Source organism: Myotis lucifugus, unplaced genomic scaffold (assembly GCF_000147115.1).
Source record: "Myotis lucifugus unplaced genomic scaffold, Myoluc2.0 scaffold_43, whole genome shotgun sequence".
NCBI classification, from domain to species: Eukaryota; Metazoa; Chordata; class Mammalia; order Chiroptera; family Vespertilionidae; genus Myotis; species Myotis lucifugus.
The window spans coordinates 1,199,668-1,216,993 of record NW_005871091.1 but is presented as its reverse complement, the minus strand read 5'-3'; the positions used below and the strand labels follow the sequence as shown (position 1 = coordinate 1,216,993).

The window sequence follows — 17,326 nt, the reverse complement described above, 5'->3', positions numbered from 1 at the left end:
ATATAAAATAGAAAGTAAAAACCCTCCTCCCCACCCTCCAATCTTCCAGTGTCACAACTATAAACACGTTTCTTTAAAATACTGAAATTTAATATTCTAACAAGTCACAAGGCTTTGTTTCTTTTCCATTGCTTTGTTTTACAAAGTGCAGAGATACATTAAAATATGAAGCCCCACTACAGTTATAGAAAAGTTGAAACTCTTAATTTTATAATAAAATAGAATTAACACTGGATTGCCAAAAGCCCATTTTCTTCACATTTAATGTTTATTCTTCCTCATTAATAGTTCAAACACACACATCCAACCCCTAATGATCACCAACATTTTAGTCTTATCTTGCAAATGTAGCACATATATGTAATTAAACAGCTGGTAAACACACAGAGATTGAGCACAAATAAGGCCCAGAGGTACTGCTGTGCAATGTATGAGGCCAGTTGTTATATTTGATAGCAAAAAAAAAAAAAAATCAACTGGTTTCTGTTTATAATTGTGATTAAACAAAGACTGGGTTTCTTTCTTTCAGCTTCAGAGACTAGAGATTCTAAAAACTTTTTATTTGTAGCAGGAGACTAGACATGTTTCTAATCACACAGTACTAGAGCCCCTTGAATTAAAATTTGACAAAACTCAAAATTGTATCACCCAGTAATAAACTACTAAGAAGGACCAGGCTAGAAGCAACTATCCAAATACAAAAAGCCATTCTTCAAGATGCTACTTTTACATGTATACCTGGATTTTTTAGAGATACAAAAAGGTCAACAGCTGTTAGAATACAATATGCTACTTTTATCCAGTCTTTGACATGTGATCTTTTTTAAGCACACATGACCCTGTTTGCACACCAGCCATGTGTACTGTCACACCCCAAGGTAGACATTATTCACTCTCGGTTGGCATTTAATAAACCAACCCTTGTGCCACTGCCATCAGTGTCATACAAAATTAACCTTTTGAACTTGTATGCATATATGCATAACCCATGGACACAGACAATAAGGTGGTGAAGGCCTGGGGTGGGAGGTGGAGGCAGGTTAGAAGAGGTCACTGGGAAACAAAGGGGGACATATGTAATATTTTCAACAATAAAATTAACCTTTTCAATGGGGCACACTCAAGGGCTAGCTGATATAATACAGTAATGTTGATGGCCACAATCCAGGATTTATTTTGGGGGGGGGGCAGAATCAAAAGCAGTGATGTTATCAATTTCACAACTAATAAGTTAAAGAAGAAGTTCCAGTGAACTTCATACTCAGTTAAATTTTCCTGGTAGCCTATCTTCTTCTATATAATAAAAGCCTAAGTGACCGTTATGGCGGAACGACCAGAACGACCGGTCACTATGATGCACACTGACCACCAGGGGGTAGACGCTCAATGCAGGAGCTGCCCCCTGGTAGTCAGTGCGCTCCCACAGGGGGAGCGCCGCTCAGCCAGAAGCTGGGCTCACGGCTGGCGGGAGCCTCTCCTGCCTCCGCAGCATTGCTAAGGAGCAGCGAACCTGGCGTTAAGAAGCAAGGGTGCTGGACTGTGAGAGGGCACAGGCCAGGCTGAGGGACCCACCCCCCCAAGTGCACAAATATCACGCACCAGGCCTCTAGTAGATTTTATAATGATTAACAGTCCTATTCCTAGGAAGACTAGTGACTAGAGTACAATCACTTTGTAAATAATCTGGATCCTTCCATACATTTTCTCCTAATCTCTGGAAAATCCATTGTAGTCTCCAAAACAAAGCCTCCTACTCTAAAATCCATTGTTCCTGTCCCAGAGAGCTCAGTTTTGGCAAATCTTCTGGGAAAAAGTGGAAAGTCCACAACCAAAATGGCAACAGCAGTAAATTACACAGAAATAAGAGGTGGTTGAAATGTATTCTGATTCTAGACTAATTTTTAAGAATTTTTTAAGGATTTTCTGGACAGGCATTCTGGCATAGCAAGTTCTCCAGCAGTATATTTGATAGAATAGCCCTACCCCAGAGATAATTACAGCAAGGAGCTCAAGGAAGATAACTGAAGACAAATGGTCAAAGTGGTCACTGGGAAACCATTAGGCAGACAAAGTCACTGAAGAAACGAGTTCTCTAGGTAAGCGAAGAAGACCACAAGTGCTGTGAGAGAAAGAGCAGGAGCCCTCTGCACAGGATACAGAGCACAGGCAAGCACAAGCCCAGGGTAGCTTCCAGCACGCTGGTTCCATGAGACTGCTATGAAGTCTTCACTTGCCAAGGCTGGCCCTCAGCTGGCATCTGGAAACTTGGATTTCAGGACGGTTCCCACCATTTCCAGAACTGATAAGAGTGACTCACTGTGTCTAAATTGTTTATACAAACAATATGGTTTATGCTGAACACCGGCTTTCCTTTTGAGAAACTGGACTTTTGTTATGTGTTAGGCAGAAAGTGCCAATGTGACGAGCACCAAATAAAACCCCTCAGCACTGAGTCTCTACTGAGTATCTGAAGACAACATTTCAAATGTGTTGTCATGACTCATTGCTGGAGGAATTAATGTGTGGCCTGTGTGACTCCACTGGGAGAAGACTCTGAAAAGCTTGCACCTGGTTTCCTCTGGACTTCACCCCCATGTACCTTTTCCTTTGCTGATTTTGCTTTGTGTCCTTTCCCTATAATAAATCTTAGCCATGAGTACAATTATATGCTGAGTCCCGTGAATCCTCCTAGCAAATCACTGAGCCTTGGGGTGGTCTTGGAGACTCTGACACATATTTATCTATGTTTTCTTAGGATTTTGCTTTCTGCATTCAAGTCCTTAATCCAGCTGGAATTTTTTATTCGGGGGAGGCACATAGAGGGATTTAGGAAACCTATTCTTTTGTGGGGTTTTTTAATCCTTTTCATTGTGAAATTAAACATTTAGAAAAATGTACAAAACATATAGTTTAATGAATTATTATAAACACCTACTATGTAACTATCACCCAACTCAAGTAAAAACATTTATTTTGAAACTTGTACAAAGAAAAAGATTCCTGCCCGGCCAGTTTGGCCTAGTGGTTGAGCATCGACCCAAGAACCAGGAGGTCACAGTTCTATTCTCAGTCAGGGCACATGCCTGGGGGGTTGTGGGCTCGATCCCCTATAGAGGGCATGCAGGAGGCAGCCGATCAATGATTCTCTCTCATCATTTATGTTTCTCTCTCTCCCTCTCCCTTCCTTTCCGAAGTCAATAAAAAAAAAATTTTTTTAAACCACTGAGATTCTTAAATTCCAAAACAACAACAAAATCCAGATTAGATTATGTCAATTATTACATTCATGTAGCAAAAAAACTACTAAAAATAAATATACTCATTTAATTTCATTACATAATTCTCTAACTCATATTGTTCACCTCTTTAGTTTCCCTACCCTATCTAAAGTGAAAGAAGAAACCTTCTTCTTCTACCCTCCCAAGGAAGAAACAACCAACCAACCAAGGTTAAGGATTAGCCACTGATTTTTCTGAAAATTATTCCTGAGAATTAAGACTATCCACAGAAATCGCTCACTCTCCAGATCTCTCCAAAAATATATATAACTTTGACTTCCAAGTTAAGGAGGAAAGGCTATTTTCTCACAGGATTATAAAAGGCAAATACTAGTATTTCACTCACATCATCACTTAAGGGGGGAAAAAACAACATAAAGTAAAAGTAATAAATCAGTTTTCTTAGAGATGTCACCTTTTCATGACAACCTGAACATCAAAACACTCCTTGGGAAGTATGCAAGAAAAGCATACACTGTCAAAAAGAATAGGAAAAGGACTATAAGGTATTGAATATCCCCATATGGTGGAATTTCAGGATTCTTTTTTTTTTTTTTTTTTGCTTATTTGTTTTATTCTATGTCATCACTAATTTACTTCATGAACATGAATAACTTGTGTGATTTAAAAAGAGAAAACAGTTATATTTCAGGGTGACAGTGTTATCATCCTAATTAGCCAGTTAATATTAATAATAGAAAGAGAGCAAAGAGGAGGCCAAACATTATAAACACTAGAGGCCTGGTGCATGAATTTGTGCACGGGTGGGGTCCCTCAGCCTGGCTGGTGATCGGGGCCATCAGCGGGGAGACAGGGGTCTGGCCGGCCGGAGAGAGGGACTGCAGGAGGTTGGCTGGGAGGGGCCACAGGAGGTTGGCTGTGGGAGCGCACTGACCACCAGGGGGCAGCTCCTGCATTGAGCATCTGCCCCCTGGTGGTCAATGTGCATCATAGAGACTGGTTGACCAGTTGTTCCAATCATAACGGTCGCTTAGGCTTTTATATATTTAGATGGTCATCTCAGAAGCTTCATCAGGAAGCTACAGCTTCACACTCCTCAGGGAACCAACCACTGGTCCATTCCCTGCAAACCACTGGAAGAAGGGACTGAACAAAAGGGGAGGTGGATGCATGTGCAGTGAAGTCAAGGTGATGTAGGGAAGGTGCTTGCCTGTCAGTCTAGTCTCAGAAACAATGGATTGGCTAGAGAGTGGACCCATCAGAAGGGCACAAAATCTAAGATCCTGGTTAAAAACCCCCAAGAGTTACATCTTTCTTGTGCTCTCTCTTGCTCTTGTTCACACTCTTGTTCTTGCTCTCTCTTGCTGCTTAAGGCCACATGGCTATGGAGAGAGAACAGGCAAGCACATGGGCGTATAGCCATGTGGCCTTAAGTAGTCACATGGCCATGGATCATGGGACATGGGACATGGGGACTTCATACACAGGATGCTGAACTGGATTGGACTTGAACTTGGAGCAGAAACTATGGCAGTGGCCTTAATTCTGGCCCTGCTGAAGATAGGATTGGACTTCTTCCATGGCAAGATGGACAGAGATAGGACCTTAGGAGAACCCTTTAATTTTACATCATCAATAAAGCTTTCCATGAAACCCCATCCTCTCATGGGGGCCTCAGGAAATTCTTATCCTCACAGCACCCCAAGAACTCCACTTCCACTGATAACAACAGGTTTCAGATTTTTTAAAAATCTTCTACAAAGAACATTTTTTCTGAATTATGAAAATAAATTTTAAATTACAAATCAAGTTAGAAGCCTTAATTGTAAGCTGAGATTAAAAGGGAAAGCTGAAAATGCCTAGACCACTGCCTACTGCATCATAAAGCAATTAATAGCCTAAACCTACAGGATTATTTTGAGAAAGATCTGTCAAGTTACCACAAAATTACACTAGACTATAATAGAACAATTCCACAAAGAAATATTCTCCCCAATGGTATTTACTTTCCTCTGATTCACACATAATGTATAATGTATTTACACTCGCAAGGCAGTTTCACATGGCCTTTTAAGTCTCAAAAAAAAACAACATTGTGAAGTGGGCAGCTATTGTCTGCATTTATGTATGAAAAACTGGGGCTCCAGATCTGACTTGCCAAAGGTGTCCAAGCTAACAAGACACAGACTTGTAAGTTAAACTTAGAAAGAGGTCTTTACCCTCCAAACACATAGCACCTATCTATCTCTAAGTACTATTTTTTGAAGTAGGTAATATTAGCTCCAACTTAACAGATGAGGAAAGAGAGCTTAGGATTCATTAAGAATGTTGACCAAGATGACAAAGGTAGTAAGTGGCAGGGCTAGGATTCAAACTTCAGGCAGTCCAACTCCAAACCCAATGTTCTTTCTAGTATGCTGATTATAGTAAGGTTGAGGTAGAGAATATGGGAGAGATTCTAAGCTTTACTAGACAACTATGTACCACATGACTTTGTACCCTGGCCACAGCCAATGTTGCCAGAACGGGTCCCTCACTCAATTCATCCATTCCTCAGGTTCAGAATTGGGACCAAAGAGTCAAGCCTCCCTGAGTGCCTGTACTTAATAAGAGTATGCCAGGAAAGAAACGACATGGGCATCCTCAGCCTACCCTATGGAGCACAAAATTGGAGAAGCTGGTCTGCAGAAATAATGGCATGGAGGTGCAGAGAGAAGTTGGCAGAACTGGATGACTTCCAGTCCTTCGTTCCAAACCTCTCTTGTTTGGAACAGGCCCCTCTGTTTCCATAGACTCCTTGATTCCTTTGTAGTAAATGCCCCGTTTTTGCTTAAGCCAGCTCACAACTGGGTCCAAGTACAAATGGAAGGTCTTGACCAGGGGAAAAAATAAAATTTTTAAAAAATTGATTCCAGAGAGAGGAAGGGAGAGGGACAGAGAGATAGAAACATCAATGAGAGAGAATCGTCAATCACCAGCCTCCTGCACACACCATACTGGGGATGGAGCCCACAACCTGGGCATGTGCCCTGTCTAGGAATCAAACCATGACCTCCTGGTTCATGGGTCGATGCTCAACCACTAAGCCACATCAACTGGGCAAGAAATGTACGTCTATAAAAATACATTAAAAATTAAGCAGTCAACACATGCCTAGGATGAATATCAGATCAGAAAGGAAGTCCCTTCTAAGATTCTAGCCTCAGGGGTCCTCAAACTACGGCCCGCGGGCCACATGCGGCCCGCCGAAAACATTTATCCGGCCCGCCGGGTATTTTTGCCGCCGCTGCCTGTTGCTTAGCAGCCGACTAGTTTTTTTTAAAACTATAGTCTGGCCCTCCAACGGTCTGAGGGACAGTGAACTGGCCCCCTGTTTAAAAAGTTTGAGGACCCCTGCTCAAGGGACTTTCTCAACCATTCATCCCATTCATTCCCCAACTGTCATCCAAATTGCAACAGCTTATTAAGTGCACTGTATGTTCTTCCAGCCTAATTCTTTTTGTTAACCAGTCCCTCAACTGGGAATACTCTCCCAACCATCTCTTCATCTCCACACATCCAAATCCTCCCTATTCAAAGTCCAGCTCAAAACCAAAATGTTCCACACTTACACATTCCATTCTGGCACTATAAACTCCTACAGACCTTTCTACATCTCTCCTGCCACTTATGTGTACATTATGTAACTGCCCAATTTGCCCTTCACTAGCCATAACAACTCTTTGAGGTATGACTTGAATCTGACTCCACCTAACTCCCTCCATCCATCTCTAGAGTTCCCAGGTTGAGAAACAGTGATATAAATTTCTTGGTTTCCCAGCATTTAACTCAGTGTCTTGCAGAGAGTAGTTGCTCAAATACCTGTTGAATACATGAAATCTTACTTCCTCTGCATTAGAAAAGCTACTTAGAAGTTTATACAGGCATAAAGAAAAAAAAAAGAAGTTTATACAGTTAACATCTACAGCAAGGCAATTGGATAAAAAGGGGCCACATACTAAACCTGACAAGCTCAGGGAAGGCTGTATGGCGGACTTACAAACTCAGAGACCTAAAATAACTTAGCATGGTCTGAAATTAAAACTTAACTTAAAGCAATTTATGGTGGGTATTTAATGTCCTAGGCTAGAATCTTCCCTGGCAAAGGTCAACTTTCACCTTAATTAAGCCTGTTGATTGTCTTTTTGCCCACAACACTAGAGGCCCGGTGCACCGATTAGTGCACATTGAAAGTAATTAATTAGAAGGTGGCAGTGGGGCAGGACTGGGCAAATCACCAATGAATTTCATGTAACCCATTAACATCTTCTAATTGTAATATATAAAATAAGATGCAAAACTGCCATTTTCTGGAGCATTTTCTCAATCTGTTGAGATTTTCTTCCTGGCAATTGTCAGTTTAGCTCAAACTCACAAAAATTCTCTACTGGTTTGAATATTTCTTACATTGACATAATTTATAATACCTGACATCAGAACCTCTTAGAAAAGGGACTGTATGTTTTTTATTCCTATGACAAGTGCTTAGGATTCTTTTTAGAGAAAGAAGATGAAGGGAAGGAGAAAGAGGATAATGAGAAAAATTCCAGAAGGTCCAATTGTGTGGCAGAACTGTTCTGCTCCAAATCAGGAAAGGTGCAATAGTTACTGCACAATGGAGATAAGAAAAGAAAAAGAGATGGAGGGAAGACGGATCAGTGAACGGGAGGAAAATCAAGGCTCCACAGCAAGGCCTTGCCCCATGACTCACCACATCTCTGAGAGTTAACTAAATTCCTGAAATGCTTGGAAAAGGGTATCGTGTGTGCATACCAGTGAGACAGGGAGTTTCCTGTCCAAGCTGACCTGGGTGGATCCAAAACACCATTTTTAGAAGGAAGCCCAGAAAGTAAGAAAAGCATAAGTAAAGTAAATTATAGGAAATTCATAAAAATTAGATGTGATGGAGGAAGGATAAATACCTCTGAATTTTGACAATATTCTGCAATTATGAGTTTGAGGCTGAAACTATGAAGAATAAGGAAGTTCTAGCTGGCATCTAGGTTTTGTATGTAATAATCAAACTTTTCTGGTAAATAAATCCTGTGAATTATAAACCTAACTAGGTACTAACTGAAAGTTAAAATCCACATATCTATTGATTCCTCTATACCATTTCAATTTACTAAATGCCACTCTAATACTTAGAAAAATCCAAATGAGGTCAACAGGATACTTCTTGAGGAATTAATGCTTAGAATTGTAATCTCTACTCCTTAGTTTTGTTGTTGTTGTTTTTTAAGATTTTTTGTTGTTGTTGTTTGTTTTTAATCCTCATCAGGAATATATTTTTATTGATTTTAGAGAGAGAAACATCAATGTGAGAAACATCAATCGGTTGCCTCCTTTACACACTCCAACCAGAAATTAAACCCACAATCTGGGTATGTGCCCTAAAACCACTACCCCTTTTGGTGGTATACAGTAGGCATGCAACTGAGCCATACCAGCCAGGGCTACTCCTTCCTTTTTAAATACAGGATTGCTCCCTCCCCCACCTTTTTAAAAGGAACTCCGTAAATGCAAGTGAACTTAAAAAGGGGAATGTCAGGAAGTCTAGCACTAACAAATATATTAAGTCAAAGATGGGGAGAGGATCCATTCCAAGAAAGAGACAACCCATCACAGTTTCTGCGGGAGTTGCCTCCTTCTAGCCAGGGCAGTCCAAGGGGGTGGCAAATAACCCTTGCAGGCAATGAGGTCCTGAGCAAGAGATTCCTAACACAGTCCCTGCTGGCACCCATCATCCAGAAATATGGCAATCGACAGGCCATCTTCCTGTGCCCAGGCCTAACAGTCTTAGGCAGATATTCCCAGGGCCCAGGCAGATACTCCAATATGAACCCCTGCATCAGGATACACTAGTGACTAGATTCTAAGCAAGGAAGGGGAGCCTCGCTTCTCCAGCCACTTCAGAAATCCTAACCATCTACATATGATGTCAGGCTACGTTAAGCCTCCTCCCAACCAACCCAGCATAGCCCACAGCAAGGCCACTCCTCCCTGCTCACACACCCCATCCTGTACTGCCCCCTCCTCCCGGCTAACACACACACAGAGGAAGGGAAGAAGTCATAGGGCTAGCTAGGCAGGGTTGGGCCAAGTGAGGAGACAGCAGCCCACATCTGTATCCTAAGTTTAATGAGTAAGTGCCAGACCCCAGATGCACTGAGGTCCACAAACAGTCCCACCTCCCAAGGAGGCCCTTTCCCTCAGAGACAGTAGCTGGCAGATACCCAGTTAGAAATCAGTGTTAGTAAACTGATGAGCAGAGAGATTAGCTATGAAAGCTGGCTCAGAGGAGGTAATATATACTATGCAAGAGTTCAGACTGCATAAAAGTCAAATATGATAGTTAAGATCCAGCTAATTACTTAGGACAATGCTCATTTTGATGTGTAAACTCTAGAACAGGGGTAGGCAAACTTTTTGACTCGAGGGCCACAATGGGTTCTTAAACTGGACCGGAGGGCCGGAACAAAAGCATGGATGGAGTGTTTGTGTGAACTAATATAAATTCAAAGTAAACATCATTACATAAAAGGGTACGGTCTTTTTTTTTTTAGTTTTATTCATTTCAAACGGGCCGGATCCCGGCCCGCGGGCCGTAGTTTGCCCACGGCTGCTCTAGAATGTTCTTTTAAGAAAGAAAGAATCTAAGAGCGAATAAACAATGTCCTCCTCATTTATCTTCTAAACAATTCAATTCTAAAAAATTCCTTCAACAGCCCAATTTTCCATTTTTCTGTGATGGAATGAAGATATGTAAAATAACAAAAGTTGTTCCAATGCTGAACTTTGGTTTATAAAATATTCCATTCATTGCATCCCTCAAAATTCCACCTAAATGAATTAAGGCATCATACATCACCATCAGCAATATACATACTGAAAAACAGAATGTACTGGGGAAGGAGGAACCCAATAGTTAAATTAAAAGATAGCAACAAAATGCACCTTTGGATTGAAGCTACAAAATCCCAGACACTCATAGTATATTCAGCCCATGACATCTGAGAATTACAATCTGAACTTACAGAGTTTCAATCAAAGGACCATCCAATATCACCCAAGAGTGAAACTAACACCATATTCTTGTTCAGTCTCAGGATGAAGTAGAATCAAGTGGCTTTTCCATCACAGTGCATGTCAAAATGGCAGAATTAGCACTATCCAATTACCAGAATAATACCTCTGTCAATACCTCGGTCAATACCTCTTTTCACAAACAAAACAATTAATTCCATGATGACATTCCTGGAGCAAGTAAAATCATTTTTTGTGGTTGTGGCAGACAATGCTACTTGTAAACTTAACACTCAGTCTTTTCCTTGTGCATACTCCTAAGTAACATCTTGAAGTTTCATCTTTTTCTCTTTCTTGCTAACTTTTCAAACTTATGTTTACGTGAAAGCAGAGAATAGAACTTCAGGTCCTCAAAAACTAACATGAACTAAACTGATTCTCTCAGGATAACTAGGAAAGGAGAAAAGCCCATGAAGACCTAGAAGGGTAACTGTTGCGTGATAACCAATGCATTTTTAAATTCTGCTACAAAAAAATGCATACATCCTAAAGAACTAAATCTACTAACCTCTACAATCAATGTGATACATGGTTTATCCAGTCTTGACAAAAATCCTCTGGATCACCAAGGGTATGTTCATCCACTCGTACATATGCAATTGTATAAAGAATCTATTATTTAGAACACCAGAAAAAAAAAACAATTAAAAGATTTATACTCACAGCTACCATTTTTTTTATTATTTTGATTTTTATTTATCGATTTTAGAGAGAGAAGAAAGGAAAGAGGGAGGGAGAGAGAGAAAGAGAAGCATGGATTTGTTGTTCCACTTATTTATGCATTCATTGGTTGATTCTTGTATGTGCCCTAACCTGGGATAGAACCGGCAACCTTGGCATATCAGGATGATGCTCTAACCAACTGAGCTACCCAACCAGGACCATAGATACCATTTTCTTTAAAAGTACTTTTCATTTCTATGCTAAGATCCCCTAACTGATGCCCCATAGTGATTACCAAATTGGAGAAAGAATAAGAAATATACTCTATAAATAAAATTTACTATGTAGGATATGTTAATAATTTAAAAATACACTGGTAATTATTCACTGAAGACTAAAAAACTCTAATATCAATGCAACATATATTTTATCACATATGTGCATATGTATATATTATAAACACACAAAACCTTGCATTAAAATTAAAAGTATCTGAAATATACAATAATTTTGTAAGAAAAATATGAGTAAGTAGGCACACATGTTAGTAGCACATTTTAACTGAGAATGTAACAGTCATAACTCTGGGAACCTTTGCCCTCTCTCAGCACTCCTAATCCCCTTCCCTGGTTCTTCTTTGTCTTTTTCTCACCCCTACATATACATAGCCCCCAGACAGCTAGCTGTCCTTTGGACAATCTGTCCTTTCCCATGACTCCACCATCATTCCTACTCTTCCCCAAGCTTCAAAACTAAAGTTCTCACACACTTACAATCCACTTGCCTAGCACTGTGCCAAGTTCTTAGCATGCATTCTCTTACCATTCTTATAACAACCCTGTAAAATAGGTTTTGTTATTTTCCCATTTTACAGATGAGGAAACCAAGACCCAGAAGTTAAGTCCCTTATTTAGGATATTAACTACAAAGTGGCAGAGCCAGGTTTCAAAGCCAGCTCTGACTTCAATGCCCGACAGTTTTATCCTCTATCCAAAACAGTCTCCCTAAACAACTCAACATGGGTGCCTCAATTATTCAATCATCCATTTAACAAATAATTCATTTGTTGAACACAAACCTGTTCTACTTTCTACTTCCACCTCCCTACATCTGTCTAGAGACTACACTCTCCCCATCCCTCTCACCTCTCAGGTAGATTCTTGGAATTATCTCTAACTCTTTCCTCTCCTGAATAACACTCATCTACTTAGCCAGTAATTTCTGCCTATTTTAGAGATTCTAGATTATATTACCTCCTTGCCAATTCAGACCATAAATTTCTTTTCCCTGGCCACTGTGATACCCTCCTAATTAATTAGTCTTTGCTGCTCCTGTTCTCTGGATCTTTGTAATCAATGTTACACCACTGCCACCTGTTATCCTTATAAAACAAATCTACTCATGTTACAACCCCTGCTTAAAAGCCTTTGATGGTTCTCTACTGTCTACAGAACAAAGTCCAAACTAGTTGCGTTGGCATTCCTATATGAACTGGCCTCAACCTATCGTCCCAGCTTCATCTCCTACTGCTCCCCCCTAAAAATAGCAATAATTTATACAGAGCTTAATTGTTTATACAGTGCATTTTGACATACATTAATCCTAACAGCACTATGAAACTAGTATTTCTTATCATCCCAATTTTATGATAAACTGAGACTTACAAAGGTAAGATAATTTGCCCAACATCCCAAATTGTAAAAGGCAGAAAGGGCCAAGTCTCAAACTCCAAATCATATCTCCTTCCCCTTCATGCAACCATAGCACCCCCATTCCAGCATATCAGACTTACTCAAACTTTCTCGAAAAGACACATTATTTTCCAACCTCTGTCTTAGCTCAAGCTACTGTTCCCTTAGGATGGAATACTAGTATCACTTTTTGCCGTTTCCAAAGAACTGTTAGGCATTTTTAATATCACACTTCACATTATTTATATTTACATATAAATCTATCTCTATATTGAATTCTAAGGCCTCTGAGGACAGGACCATTAAGTTTGTCACTCAGTTTTAAAGTCTGCTAACTGAACTGATAAACATGTGGGGAAAACAAGCCATATAAGATGGCAAGTATCATGGCAGAGACTGGTCAGACCTGAAACCAGAGATTGGATCAGACCATCCACAGATGGTCCGCAGACCACTGGTGGTCAGTGAGGTTCAAAAAGGTTAGCAACCACTGGTTTAAGAAAACCTTTGGAGCAGCGGTCGCCAACCTGTGGACCACTGTTAGTCTGTGATGTCTGAAAGGTTGGCAACCACTAATCTGGAGCAAAATGGATCAGACCATCTGAGCTACTGGCAGTGACTACAATTTTAACATCTTCTGAACAAGGTCGAATGCCCTAGTGCCAACAATTCTCACAGACATTGGCCTTCATTAAATACTAGAGACCTGGTGCATGAATTCCTGCATGGGTGGGATCCGGCTGGCCCGCCCCAATTGGGGCGATCAGGTGGGCTGGCGGGGGGGGGGGGGGGGGGGGCTATTGGGGATTTTGGGAAGCCCAAGTTGGCAGGCCGACCCTGCTCCCGATCTCGAGGGGGGCGGGGTGAGGAGGGAAGGAGCAGCTGAGGGTGGTTGGCTGGCCGCCCTGCCCGTAGTTGAACTCCCAGTCGAGGGGATAATTTGGATATTAGCCTTTTATTATATAGAATTACCTTTTACTGAAAGCATAAAGAAAAACAATAGGATGAAATTGAAAGATTAGAAGTTGGTAAAAAAAAAAAACACAAATATTATTTTCCATTTTAACATTCCTATTTGGTTAAGTAACCAAAATTTAAATGATACAGGCTTGCTTTAGCTTTTTGCCAAAGATCAGTTCAATTGCATGTATGGCTGTCATTAAAGGTACCATCTCAGTATGCCCACAGAATCCCATTCACCTACACAGCTTACCATGGCTCATCCTCTAAAAGGCACTAGGATTCCTGGCACTGGCAGAGAGACTCTCTCAGAAGGTATTTGACATGTTGATTATCTGACCAACTTTTGCAACTGAAGTTTCCCATGGCTGTGTCAAATGGTCAAACTGAATACTAGTAGTATCAGTGTGTCTTAAGATACTGAGGATGCCTTATAATTATAAAGCCCAGAATATGAAATCACTAAAAGTTGACCAGGTGAAAAGTCTCAAGTGCTTCCTTCTCTGTCAGAAATCTCCATACCCACTGCTAAAACATAACTACATTGTCAACTTTTCCATGAACTGGCATATACGAGAACAACTAGCCCACATGCCCTGCGCTGAATTTCATTTCATTCCAAATAGTTACATAGAGAAAGAAAACTACAGACAATAACCTTAAGTAATTCACAAACTAGATTTCAGAACTGCCTTTGTCAGAACTAACTGTTCTCTTTATTTTGGCATCTTACCTCAAAATCTATGTTCTATTCAATATACATCAGAATGTTGGCACATTTTACACACTACAGATTTTCTCCAGAAGCTAGCAAGATATGGGAGGGAGAGCCATGTTGATCTTGTTATAAACTGTATATTTACCCTTTTGGATAGAGTAAATACAGTGGTAGAGCAGAAATAACAAACGTAGGAATCGGAGAATCTGAGTTCAAGCCATAACTCTGTAAAATAAGGGAAGCTCCACCACTGAGAAAATAACAGCACCAAATTCACAGGGAACACTGCTGCACGGCTTCTATCAGTTAACATGTACAAAGTGATCAGAACACATGCTTACGCCTTCAAACATCAGCTTTACTATTATTCTATTACAATACCTGACTCAAAGTGACAATTAATGATATTTGTGAAAACAAAGTCTAACAAATCACAACTCAGGATCATATCTTTTGTCAACCCTCATAACATCAATGATACTACTCCAAAAAATAAAGTAAAATAAGACAACCCTAATTCTGCTTCTCAGGAGATCCTGAAAAGTGTGATGGCAAATAAATTTGAAAGCAGGGGTAGATTTAATTTAAACTTATGGCATGTATATCACTTCATATGTAAAGATAAAAAATGGAAACTGTGTTATCAGCTGTACATCTCTAAATAACAGACCTGGGGACTACAGATGATAATATTACTTTAGCATTATAATACCTTTTGGTACTTAGTTATATCATTTATATGGATTCCTCCTCTTTCTTCTCAACAGTATTATAATTCTTTTGTACCCCCAAAGCAATGTTAAATAGCAAATAGTTGAATTAAAGTAACATTTCGCAGAGAATTTAGCAAAGTGTCTGCCTTGATCTTTTCATCAACACGAACACTCTAACTGTGGTGCACAGAAGTAATTCAGCCTGAAGGCTGGTTATGAGCGCAACTGGCGTCTGACACACCTGAGATCCAACTCTACCGCTGACTAGCTGTGGGAGCTTGGGAACCTAAAGCCTGTTTTCCATTCCATAAAACAGCGATAATTTTTACCTACCTCTTAAGATTATTTTGACAACTGAAAGAATATATACAAAGCACAACAATGCTAGTGCTGAAATATTTACGAGGAAGTGTACTGATGCCTCCAATTTACATTGAAATGCATCAAAAAATGGATTCATAATACCACTGAACTGTACACTAAAAAAATAGTTAAGATGACTAATTTTATGATATGTGTATCTTACCACAACCTTTTTTAGTAAAAAAAAAATTAAAATAAAATTGTAAAACACAGATTGAAAGATGGACAGACAGACATGTGATAAGGCTAGTATAATATCAAATGTAGAATCTAAGCAGGGGTATATGAATGCTCATTTTCAACTTTTCTGTATATTTGAAGATTTTTACAATAAGCTATTAGGGAAAAACAATGCTGGCATGTTGTAGTTTGCTTTTATCATCATCTACTAGTCAGAAACAATAGCCAGTAAATATTCAGATACTTAGCTCCTTTTTCATGGCAGAATTTTAAAAAGCACCTTTGTGCCAGCCATCTATCCTTTTATTATAGCCATTCTGAAACTAAAAGTTTATTTGAAACTTCTTAGACAGTATATATGTGTGTGACTTCAAGTTAAATTATTCTAAGGTGCCAACTGCCAAGTGTTTAATCTTTCCTGAAGAAATACAGAAATCAAGAACAGACATCTGTGGTCGATGATTGATAATTCAACCAAACAAAACACTGGAAAAGCAGGATTGGAACTGTTTGTTCTTAACTTTTCCAGTAGCTGCTGCTAAAGCCAAAAAAAGCACTTTAACAGGTACCTAAAGTACAAATACATCAGCCACTTTAAAATGATATCCACTCTGCCCTGGCCAGTGTGGTTCAGTGGTTGGAGAGCATCGTCTGGTACACCGAAAGGTGGAAGTTTCTACTACCAGTCAGGGCACATACCCAGGTTGCGGGTTTCATCCCTGAGCGGGGCGTGTGCAGATGTTTCTCACATTGATGTTTCTCTCTCTTTCTCCCCCTTCCTCTCTTTAAAATCAAAAAATTTTTAAAAGACTAAAATGATATCCACTTCTTCTAATTTTGTTCCCCATTCCAACTAGTACTTCAGATTTTAACGTGTTTATTGGTACAATAGGAATAAATATCATGCAATATCAAAATTTTTAATGTCAGACCCCTCATACCCATAAAAAATACAGAGACCTGGCCTGCTCGGTGGTTGATTGAGCACTGTCCCATGCACAGCAAGGTCTCCGATTTGTTTCCCAGTCAGGGCACATGCCCAGGTTGCAGTTTCAATCCCGGGTAGGGTGCTTATGATAGGCAACCGATAGATGTTTCTTTCTCTCTCTCTCTAAAAATCAATAAAAAGACATATACTCAGGTGAGGATTTTTTTAAAAAAATACAGAAATAAAGTGTTGGTAAACATGGAAAAACTGGAACCGTTGTATATTGATGGTGGGAACACAAAATGGTACAGCCACTGTGGAAAACAGTATGATGGTTCCTCAAAAATTTAAAAATATGCCTGGCCAGCCACTGTGGCTCAGTGGTTGAGCGTCAACCTATGAACCAGGATGAACCAGGTTACCATTGACTCCAGGTCAGGGCACATGCCCAGGTTGCGGGTTCATTCCCCAATGTGGGGCTTGCAGGAGGCCGATCAATGATTCTCTCTCATCATTGCTGTTTCTATGTCTCTCTCTCTCTCTCTCTCTCTCTCTCTCTCTCTTCCTCTCTGAAATTATATATATATTTTTTTTTAATAGAATTACCATATGATCCAACAACCCCACTTCGGGGTAAATACCCAAAAGAACTGAAAACAGGATCTCAGAGTTATTTGTATACCTATGTTCATAGCAGCATTATTCATTAAACATACAAGCAACCCAAGTTTCCATTAACATGAAAT

At 39.9% G+C, this 17,326-nt stretch overlaps 1 protein-coding gene and 1 pseudogene across 5 annotated transcripts in view; both read right to left on the bottom strand.

The window, feature by feature from the left end:
* KIAA0368 (KIAA0368 ortholog) overlaps window positions 1-10,976 on the bottom strand; it is an 83,862-nt gene extending 72,886 nt beyond the window's left edge. For all 5 annotated transcript variants that reach the window (XM_006088030.3, XM_014455195.2, XM_023753287.1 and 2 more), the window contains exon 1: window positions 10,873-10,976. In XM_006088030.3, coding sequence (XP_006088092.1) covers window positions 10,873-10,894 — 22 coding nt within the window. In that variant the 5' untranslated portion in view covers window positions 10,895-10,976. The remainder of the gene's footprint in view (window positions 1-10,872) is intronic.
* On the bottom strand, window positions 318-10,525 carry LOC102435210 (annotated as a pseudogene).
* Window positions 10,977-17,326: the final 6,350 nt, after the last annotated feature.